Raw genomic sequence first — 12,117 nt, forward strand, 5'->3', positions numbered from 1 at the left:
AGAAAAATGTCATTATATAATGATAAAATTGTCAATCCATCAAGAAGAAGATATAATAATAGTAAATATTTATGAACCCAACTTTAGAGCATTTACATATACATAGCAAAATTAACAGAGCTAAAAGGAGAAGTAAACAGTAATACAAATATCTCACTTTGGTGAGATACCAAAGTCCCCGACTAATAGTATCTCACTCCCAGTAATGAATAGATTATCCAGTCAGAGAATCAATAAGGAAACAGCATATTTGAACAACACTACAGATCAAATGGACCTAATAGGCATATACTAAACAGTCCATTCAACAAAAGCAGAATAAACATTCTTCTCAAGTGCAAATGGAACATTATCTAGGAAGACCATATGTTAGACCACAAAACAAGTCTTAGAAAATTTAAGAAGACTGAAATCATACCAAGTATCTTCTCTGACCACAATGACATAAAACTAGAAATCAACAAGAGGAAAACTGGAAAATACATGAATACATGGAAATTAAGCAACACTCTCTTGAACAAACAGTGGAAGAAATTAAGAAATTAAAGAGGAAATAAGAAAAGTTTCTTGAAAACAACATCCCAAAACATGTGAGTGCAGCAAAAACAGTTCTAAGAAGGAAGTTCATAGCAATAAAAGCATACTTTAAAAAGCAAGAAAAGTCCCAAATAAACAACCTAACTTGACGTCAGCCTTAAGCGACAGGGAAGAGAAGAACAAATGGATCTCAAAGCTAGCAGAAGAAAGAAAATAATAAAGATCGAAACAGAAATAAATGAAAAATTAAAAAATAATAGAAAAGATTAACCAAACTAAAAGTTGGTTCTTTGAAAAGATGAACAAAATTTACACACCTTTAGCTAGGCTAAACAAGGAAAGATGAGAAAAGACCCAAACTGAGGTGCCTGCATGGATCAGTCGGTTAAGCAGCTGTTTTCTGCTCAGGTCATGATCCTGGAGTCTCAGGATCGAGACCCACATTGGCCTCCCTGCCTGCTTCTCCCTCTGACTGTCTTCCCTCTCACTCTCTCATTCCATCTTTCAAATAAATAAATAAATAAATAAATAAACAAACTGACCCCAATCAACAAAATTTTAAATGAAAAAGAAGACATTACAATTGATAACATAGGAAATCAAAGAATCATAAGAGGCCACTATAAACAACTACACACTAACAAATGGACAACTTAGAAGCAATGGAAAAGCTGTTAGAAACATACAAATTACCAAGAGGGAATCAGGAAGAAATAAAAAAAATCTGAATAGACATAATAAGGAAATTCAATTGGTACAAAACTCTCTTAACAAACAAAAGTCCAGGACCAGATGGCTTCACTGGTGAATTTTACCAAACATTTGAAGAAGAATAAACACCGATTCTTCTTAAACTCTTCCAAAAAAATCAAAGAGGAGGGAATACTTTCAAATTCATTTTATAAAGCCAACATTATCATGATACCAAAATCAGAAAAGGACACTACAAGAAAAGAAAACAAAACAGAAAAGGAAACTATGAGAAAAGAAAACTATAGGTCATTATCTCTGATGAATATTGATTTAAAAATTCTCAATAAAATACTAACAAACTGAATTTAGTGGCATTGAGAGATCATTTACTATGATCAAATAGGATTTCTCCCAGGGATGCAAAGATGGTTCAACATATTCAAATCAATCATTGTTATACATCATATTAATAGAATGAAAGAAATTAACCACATGATCATTTCAATAGACACAGAAAAAGCATTTGGCAAAATTAAACATCCATTCATGATAAAAACTCTTAGAAAATTAGGCATGGAAAGAACATATTTCAACATAATATAGGCCATATGTGACAAACTCACATCTAATATCATACTCCATAATGAAAGTTTGAAAGCTTTTAGTCTTAGATTGGAAACAAGACAAGGTGCCCCCTCTGACCACACCTATTTGACATAGTCCTGGAAGTCCTAGCTACAGCAATCAGGCAAGATAAATAAATAAAATACATCAAAATTGGTAAAGAAGAAATAAAATTATCTCTATTTATTATATTACAGAGAAACATATATAAATAAATTATTTATAATATTTATATATGTGTGTATTTATATGGAATACATAGAAAACCCTAAAGACTGATTCAGTATAGAGAAATCCTAAACACTCAATGAAAAACTGTCAGATACAAATAATGAATTCAGTAAAGCTGCAGGACACAAATTAATATACAAAAACCAGTAATGTTTCTATACACTAACAGCTAATTTTCTGAAAGAAAAGAAAGAAAAAGAAATTGATCCCATTTATGATAGCATCAAAAATAATAAAATACTAGGAACAATTTAATTAAGGAGGTATAAGATCTCTTGTTGAAAGCTATAGGACATTGATGAAAGATATCCAAACAGAAACAAATAAGTAAAAAGATATCTTACATTCATGAGTTAGAAGAATATTGTTAAAATGTCAGTACTACTAAAAGCCATCTATGATTCAATGCAATCTCTCTCAAGATACCGATAGAATTTTTTACAGAAGTAGATAAAACACTCTTAAAATGTATATAAAACCACAAAAAGGAAAAAAAAAAAACCCAAACAACAAAAGAAATCCTAAGAAAGGAAAAACAAAGCAGGAGCTATCATACTTCCTGATTTCAAGCTATACTGTAAATCTATAGTCATCAAAACAGCATGAATGGCATAGAAATGGACAAGGGAACAGAACTGAAGTTCTGAAATAAACCCAAGCATACACAGTCAACTAATATTTGGAAAAGGGAGCCAGGAATACTCAGCGGAGAAAAGACAGTGCCTTCAATAAATGGTGCTGGGAAAACTGGATATTCATATGTAAAAGAATGAAACTAGATGCTCATCTTACACCACTCACAAAAATTAACTCAAAATGAATTGAAGAGTTCAATTTAGGACCTGAACCATGAAACTTCTAGAAGAAAACAAGAACAAAGCTCCTGGTCATGAGACTTGGTAATGCTTCTTTGGACATAACATCTAAAGCACAAGGAACAAAATAAAAGGTAAATAAGTGGGACTACATCAAACTAAAAAGCTTTTGGACAACAAAATATATTATCAACAATGTGAAAAGACAACCTATGGAATGTGAAAAAAAATAATTGCAAACCATACATCTGATAAGGGCTTAATATCCAAAACATATAAGGAACTCCTACAACTCAAAAGCCAAAAAGCAAATAGCCCAATTTAAAAATGGGCAAAGAACCTGAATAGACATTTCTCTAATAAAGGTACATGAAAGGTCAACAGGCCCGTAAAAAGATGCTCAAAATCACTGGTCGTTGGGGAAATGCAAATTAAAACCACAATGTGGTATCGCCTAACACTTGTTAGAATGACCATCAACAAAAAAGACAAGAGATAACAAATACTGTTATCAATGTGGAGAAAAGGCAAGCTTGTGTTGCTAAATTGTGAATTGGTGCAGCCACTATGGAAAACAGTATGGAGGATCCTCAAAAAATTTAAAAAAGGACTACCATATAATCCAACAAATCCACTTCTGAGAATGTATATCCAAAGGTACAGAAAGATACCTTACTGGGAAAGATATCTGTACACCATGTTCACAGCTACATTATTTATAGTAGCCAAGACATGGAAACCACCTAAGTGTCCATCAACTAATGAATGGATAAAGTTGTGGGATATAAACACAATGGAGTATTATTCTGCCATAAAAACAAGGAAATCCTATCATTTTCTTCTTTTTTAATACTATCATTTTGACAACATAGATGGACCTTGAAAGCATTATGCTAAGTGAAATATGTCAGACAAAGACAAGTACTATATGATCTCACTTACCTATGGAATCTAAAACCAACCAACTAACCAACAAAAACCCAAATTCATATAGAAAAAAAAAAAAGATCAGACGTGTGGTTACTGGATGTGTGGAGGTGAGGGAGGGGAACTGGAGGAAGGTGGTCAAAAGATACAAACTTCCAGTTATAGGATAAATAAATACTAGGGATATAATGCAAAGCCTGATGACCACAGCTAACAGTGCCATGTGATACATAGCAAAGTTGTTAAGAGAGTAAATCCTAAGAGTTCTCCTCACAAAGAGAACATTAGGGTTAGGGGCTCAAGGATTTACATTCTCTTGATTTTGCACCTATTTGTGGAAAGTCAAGTTCTCTTTTGGCTTCTATTTTTCACCTTTTATTTTTTTAAGATGTTATTTATTTATTTGACAGAGAGAGAGAGAAAGAGAGAGCGAGATCTCAAGTAGGCAGAAAGGCAGACAGAGAGAGAGGAGGGATCAGGCTTCCTGCTGAGCAGAGAGCCCAATGCAGGGCTTGATCCCAGGACCTTGGGATCATGACCTGAGCAGAAGGCAGAAGCTTTAACCCACTGAGCCACCCAGGCGCCCCTATTTTTCACCTTTTAGATAAGTGTAGGAGAACTCTATTTGAGATATTAAATCAAGGCACTTCATCACTAAGAGTCTTTTCAAAATGAAACCCATAGTTTGGTTACCATTGTATCACCTACCAACTCTGTAATTCTATAGATATCTGCCAGTGCCATCTTTTAACAAAGAGGTAAGGGAAAAGTGTTAACTTCATTGGGTGAATTTACATTCCTAACCATGAAAATGGTCTGCCTTACATTTATTTCCCACCCTTCCTCCCCCCCTCCCCTAAATGGACTGCTTTCAGATGACATTCTTGCCAACTGGTCTCCATTAAAAACAATTTAGTCTTTCTGGGCTGTCTTTGTAACTAAACCTTAGATTATTCCAACTCAGGAAAGGCATAACATAGCAGTCTGGGACTGGGTTGCCGAAGCACATTCTTTTAAAGAACCTGAATGATAGAACAGCTTTTAAAGCAAACTGCACCAGACCTAACAGAAAGACTGATCGCACTGTTCCATTTTTCTAAAGGACCCACTGGCTTCCCCAAAGAAAGACATACAACATTGAGACCTTTATTATTCGTATATATTATTGACATTTTTATGATTTGCATTAAGATAGTGTAAATATAATAAATGAGATTGTATTCTTTTTTTAATATTCTAGGTATGAAATTTTTTTTAATTTTTAATTTTTTTATCTTTTATAAACCTATAATATATTTATATCCCCAGGGATACAGGTCTGTGAATCGCCAGGTTTACACACTTCACAGAACTCACCAAAGCACATACCCTCCCCAATGTCCATAACCCCACCCCCCTTCTCCCAGCCCCCCTCCCCCCAGCAACCCTCAGTTTGTTTTGTGAAATTAAGAGTCACTTATGGTTTGTCTCCCTCCCAATCCCATCTTGTTTCATTTATTCTTCTCCTACCCACTTAAGCCCCCATGTTGCATCACCACTTCCTCAATGAGATTGTATTCTTAATGTTTGTTTTTTTTAAACGTTTTTCATAGAAGAGTTAACTCATGATGCTGGGGTTCTAGGCTTTGCTTTTTCTCTTTTATGTTGTTTTAACACTGAAAGAAACATAAGCATTTCCTTCACTAAACATAATGTGTTTTCTTATCATCATGATTTATTGAAATAGCACCTAAAAAAGGTAACGTAGGGCAAACTGTTGTCTATTTATTTTACAGAGAATCCTCCTTTCACAGAAAATGGTCCAAAAATCTCTCATTCTTTCCCACCCTTTCATGTTCAGGCTCCACATCTTAAAGTGAAGAAGGCAGCAAATGAGGAAATTGAATTTGGACGAACAAGTTCAATGTCCACAGTAACTCCTGCAAATGTTCTTGAGAACATTCAGGAGTTGAAATGAAAGCCAGCTGAAGATCAGAAGAGACAATTTAAAGAATGACCTTACTCATCCCACTGTGGAACATACACAAAATGCCCATTAACCGTGCTCCAAGTGTCTCCATCATAATTAAGAAAACAATTAGCATTGTAGTCTCCTGTCACATCTTCCCCACTGGCCTACATTGGAACTTTTACCTGTTTTGTCAAGATAACTCAAGATGAATAGGCAAAGAATTCACTTCTTGTCGGGATTGTTTTTCGAGGAGTTCAACTCAAAATTACTTTAGGTATCACCTTCACAAGGAAAACTAGTCAGTGGTATGCTGCCAAACTCTAACAGTGGGCTTTTAATTCATGCCACCAATAAGTAGAAGTTGATAGCATTCAAACTCATGTTAAAGCCTTTCATCCATGAAAACGCAGAACAAATCAGGTCCACCTGCCCTCACCCCCTCCCTTCCCTGCACACCTGCAATTTTAATGCAGAAAATCACTTTGAATCTTGCTTCATGTCTTTTAAAATATGAGGTGTTTGCTGTCTATGGAAATTCCCTTGAAAACACAAAACCTTTGGAAGAGATTCCACACTGCATTAGCAAAGCCATATTTTGTTTAGTTCACCATTTTTGTTAGGGACATTTTAGAATAGCAGTTGTCATAGGGCTCTATCCTATTAAACAGACTACGTTGGCTGGTACCTTTGCGATCTTACATACAACTATGTGGATTTCCTCTGAACTTCTATTTGGCTTGATCAGCCCTTAGAAAACAGTATGTGCCTTAGGATTTAGTTTGTTTTAAAAAGGCACATATATGCCTAGGAAAAGTTCTGGGAGAATACAGACTCAGAAATAAATAGTATTTATTTCTGGAGGTTAGGATTACATTTTTAAAAGGTGATTCTCCTTATCCTCCATTATACTTTTCCAAATAATCATCAACAAATATGCATTGGACTAATGATAAACAAATCAATTCAGTTTTTCTAAAAATAAAGATAATTCTGACCGGAGAGCATGTTTGAAAGCTTTCGAGAAGACAAATGTGGCTTGGATTGTTTTAAGAACAGCCACATCCGAAGCTGGATATACGTGCTAGATAGAGTTTCTGTGGTTATGAAATTCTTGACAAACGCCACGGAAGAGGAGTTTTGTTTTTTTTTTTTTTTTAAATCACTTTCCAGTTTGCTTTCTTCTGACTCAGAACCTAGGTTTAATAACAATGCATCGAAATTCTGCTTTTTGAAAAACTATTACTTTAGATATGTTGATTTCCAAGCTTTTTAGGACTAAGATGCAATGTCTTGTTATAATCTAGTGAGTGGGGGGAGGATGGGAATCTACAATAAGACCGTGTATTTATATTTACATTCATATTTCATTGTTTAGCTCAAACTGTTATACCCTAATAAGCAAATTAACCTTTAATGACTTATCTCTTGAGATTATAGTAATGGACCTTTTAAACTATTTAAATGGATGATCTACAAATTGTAATTATAATTACATGCAATGTAATTATTATTACATGCAATAAATTATAATTATAATTTTTTTGTGATGATCAAGTGAACAGTAAATACGCTATTATTACCCCATTAGGACTATTATTATCTACACCATAGGTAGGCAAGCCTTGTTTATCACTTGTTTGGGTACAGCTTATGAGCTAACCATGGTTTTCACATTTTTTGTTTTGATTGCTTTTATATTTTTGAGTGACTGGAAAAAATCAAAACAAAAGTAGTATTTGTGAAATGTGAAAATAATATGAAATTCAAATTTCAGTGTCCACAAAGTTTTACTGGAAGAGAACTGTGCTATTCTTTTAAGTCTGCCTGTGGTGGCTTTTTGCATTACAAATGCTTCTGGAAAGAACTGTGACAAAGTCTAAAATACTTATTAGTTTATCTTTTTTTTTTAAAGATTATTTATTTATTTATTTGACAGAGAAAGAGAGAGATCACAAGTAGGCAGAGAGGCAGGAAGAGAGAGATGGGAAAGCAGGCTCCCTGCCGAGCAGAGAGCCCAATGCGGGGCTCAATCCCAGGACCCTGGGATCATGACCCAAGCAGAAGGCAGAGGTTTTAACCACTGAGCCACCCAGGCACCCCTATTTGTTGATCTTTGATACAAAAAGTGTTTCCAAGGTGGTTCTGAATATTGTCTGTATTTCCCATCATCAGTCTCTAGATGGCAGAAAAGATCCTTAAACTGGGGGGGAGGGTGTTATCAGGTTATAGAAGATATTTACATTCCCAATTAAATCACCCCCTAAAGGTCAGCCCTTCCAACAGCACAAGATATTTTTTCTATGCATGTTCTATAATCCAAAAATTAAACATCTAAAAGAAACCAAAGGATTCATTTAGTCTAGAACTACTGTCTGTACTGAAATTTAGCATTTATTTGCTCCTGCCTTAAATAAATAAATATTATATAAATCTACACCATTAACGAGGCTTCTCAGGTATCACCAACACATTAAATTGTAATAAATTTAAAGTGTACAATGTGATGATTTGGTATAAGTGTATATTGTGAAATGATTACTTCAACTAAGTTAATTAACACACCAATGACCTCACATAATTACTTTTTTTTTTTTTATGAGAATGCTTAGGATCTATTCTCTTAGCAAATTTCAAGTATGCAATATACAACACAATACTATTAGCTATAGTAAGACTGCTACACATTAGACCTTCATAATCTTTTCACCTCGTAAGTGAGTTTATATCCTTTTATAAGCCTGTCTTCCTTCTTTCCAACATGTCACACACACACACACACACACCCCAACCAATTTCCTACTCTGTTTCTATGAGTTGACTCTTTAGTTTAGATTCCATATATAAGCGGACAAGTCTGACTTATTTCATTAGCATAATGCCCCCAAGTTTCATCATGTTGCCATGAAAGGCAAGATTTCCTTCCTTTTTAAGGCTGAATAATATTTCATTATGTTTATATACAAATATATGTATGTATGTACATATACACTACAGCTTTTTTATCATTCATCTGTCAGTGGGCACTTAGCTTGTTTCCAAGCCATGCTTCTTCAGTTGTAACTTGCCTATAAGATTCTTCTCTTTATAGACTGAATTATACTTGCTAAGCCTGTAGGTTATGCCAACTGGGTTTAGAATTAGTTGGCTTGTAAGTGTGTAGAGAACTAACTTGTTTGGTTTTAGAACTTGATTTTTCCCCCCTCGCATTGTGTAGTCACAGCTACAGACCAGGCAGATTTTATGCATGAATCAAGAAAAGCAAGGTGAGGGGGTCCCCACACACATTGCTGGTTCATAGTTACTATTCCATGAAAACCAAATCTGTATCATCAGGATGATATTCATTTATGTTCTTTTAAACTGAAGGTTTCTCATTTCTCAACAAAAGGACAAAAAACTCTTACACCACTTCCCAGACACATCAAAGACAAGGCTGCTGGCACTCCTTTCATCCCCCCCACATTCTCTCCCATCATTTCTGTCCCCCTTCATTTTTTCTGTAACTTCCGGTTATCAACTTTTCCACGGAAACAGAAAGTTAAAACAGGACAGTGGATAACCCGATGCCAATCATACATTTTCCTATACAACAATCATGCACCTGAGAATTAACACCTGGTCTATACAACCAGCTAATAACCAATGAACATTGAAATTTCCCCCCATTTAACCTCAGAATATTTTTCAGAGACCTGCGGTTGAACAGGAATGTAATCTAAAGTCAGGCTTCCCATCAGTTTGCTGGGTTTCCCCAATTCTCCTTTAATCTAGAACAGTCTCTCCCCTCGCTGCCTCTACAAACACTTCTTTTCATGATGTTGAGTTTTTAGGATATTGGGTCATTTGCCTTGCAGAATTCACATTCTGGATTTCTCTGATTGTCATTTTTTTTTTAAATCATTTTATATAGTACCGTAAATTGGGGCTTAGGTCTAAACGTTTAACACTATGATGCTGTATACTTCATATTGAGCTATCCCACTTTGGGTTATAAGAGTTTGATCAGCTTGTTGTGGTACTGATCACCATTACAAAGGTTTGATTCTTCCCTTTGCCACTGGCAAATAATCAGTGAGGTTGTACCTTGTCGTTCTGCAAACATCTTTTAGCCCAACAACCTTTGCAAGTAATGGTGTCAGTTTGCCGTGAGAATCAATATTTCATTAAGAACTGAGAAACAGTAATTTTCTAATTTATTATTCCTTCCCTTTTCATTAGCTGGCGTTATCCTATAAAGGTGGGTTTTGTCTCATCAACTGAGAATCGCCTAGGGTTCCTTCTAAAAAGTCAAAGTCAGTGCTGGATCCTTTACCTTTAATTCCCATTTTCCAAAGTAAAGATCCTTTACCTTTAATTCCCACCTTCCAAAGTAAGGATTTAATTCCCATTTTCCAAAGTAAGTAACAGTTGTCTTCAACTGAAGCAAATTAGCTCTCTCTCTCTCTCTCTCTCGAGAGAGAGAAATGCAGGAGAGAAAAATGCATGAATTCATACATTTTTATTTTCATATTTTTACAATCAATTCAATATGATATTTGATGCTCTGTTTGGCCTGTGAGAGCATCCTCCAGCTGGATTCTTTAGCATGTTTTTTAATCTTTGATGTAAAATGTTCTTCTGGGATCTCTTTCCACAGCTGAGACCAAACAGCAGCCTCTCCTCTCTCTCTATGTCCTAGCAGCACCTCCACTGAAGAAATCTTCTACTTCCTTCTAAACTTTGTTATTCAATAACTTGGAAACCCTGGATTGCTTCCTCCCACCCCTGGCCAAACCTTTGCTGAGCATATCAAATGGCACTGAGAACCCCTGCAAATTCAAACAAGATCATGAAGAAAGGCTAGCTCCTCTTGAAATGTCTTCACCATTTCTCTTACCTTGCATAGTAGTCATTGGGTGGAACCGCTTCTTGAAAGAACTGGAACTGGTATAAATAAAGCCCAATCAAGTGTCCCGCAGTGAAAATAGCCAGCAGAACACAGAGACAGCTGAACAGCAACGGATCGAACGTTCGGCACCAGGACCACCAGGTGCACAGACCCAAAAATACAAAGAAGTATACAGATGAGGTCAAAGATGGTAACATCATACCTGAGGAAGAAGAGATATCGTCAAGACTCATTGCACAGAACCGGAAAAGCATTTACCACTCAGGAAATGTAACTCTTGGGAGATTATGTACATTTCCTTTGTGTGTTTCCAGGGATGGATCAAGTTATCAAAGTATGAACCACATTTTATTTATAAAATCAGAACTTATGCTATTTTTGTTGTGAAACAAATTCAGACATAAAATGATATTTGTAAATATAAGTAGAAATATAAGATCATGAAGTTCTTCCCATGATGTTTGAGCAGAATAAATATCTATTTTTCATATAAATAGAATTTAGCGTATTTGCTTGCTTGCTTCCATCTTTCTACTTTTCCCCCTAATTTTTCAGGAATACTTGTGTGTCTCTTCCAACTTTCCCTGATATCATTTTTTTATAATAACTCACTTTTTTTTGGTTAAGTAGGATTCATATCAATATTACATCTGTGGCAAAGTCTCACTAAAACTTTGCCCTACCCAACCATATTGGGATCGCACTATTAGCAAAAGGGGGCACGTAAAGTGAGGTAATTCTTTGGCAGGCATTTAAAAACTTTTGCTGGGCGGGGGATGGGGCATCTTGAAATGACTCTTTGTTAAAATATTGCGATATACTTCTTGAGGCATTCTACTCTCTTTCCCACTTTTTAATGTTCCTCACATTATTTCGTCTTATGCAACTTCCATGAAGAGGTATGGACTGAACTTCACAGCGGCTCTAGAGCAGCTGCCAACAGCGCCATGGAAGGAGGGAGAAGATGGAGATAACATTATTATGGAACAAGCGGTCGGCAGCCAAGATTTCAAGGAAGTGAGTGTCCGTGCTGCAAGATTACAATCTGAGGAAGAAAAATAGTATATCCTGGAGAGTTAAATTAAGATTGCTAACGGCCCAATGTAAACAGACATGCTTTCAGAAGGCACACATGTGGCTCTGGAGGGCGGGGGAAGGGGCGGGCGACGACACATCAACATGTTTCATTAGAGCCCATTGCCCTTCGTGGGCTGTAGGGAGAGGAAGAGTAGTGGTTTTTTGGATCTACACCCTAAAACATAAGTCATTTAAGATCTAGGAAAAGATGGCTTTATGGAGGTTGACAGAAACCAACTGAACACACAAATGCTAGAACTGAACCAGACAAATGACTTCTGTGTGTGTGTGTGTGTGTGTGTGTGTGTGTACACGAGGCCAGTTTTCCAGCAGGTACAGTTAACGAGTTTTGTGTCACAAACCAGAATTGTTTC

The 12,117-nt window shown here is 35.8% G+C and overlaps 1 protein-coding gene across 2 annotated transcripts in view; it reads right to left on the reverse strand.

Moving 5' to 3' along the window:
- PIEZO2 (piezo type mechanosensitive ion channel component 2) overlaps nt 1-12,117 on the reverse strand; it is a 456,415-nt gene that overhangs the window by 170,017 nt on the left and 274,281 nt on the right. For both annotated transcript variants that reach the window (XM_044243416.1, XM_044243417.1), the window contains exon 7: nt 10,655-10,868. In XM_044243416.1, coding sequence (XP_044099351.1) covers nt 10,655-10,868 — 214 coding nt within the window. The remainder of the gene's footprint in view (nt 1-10,654; nt 10,869-12,117) is intronic.

The sequence above is a fragment of the Neovison vison genome, chromosome 3 (genome assembly GCF_020171115.1).
Source record: "Neovison vison isolate M4711 chromosome 3, ASM_NN_V1, whole genome shotgun sequence".
NCBI lineage: Eukaryota > Metazoa > Chordata > Mammalia > Carnivora > Mustelidae > Neogale > Neogale vison.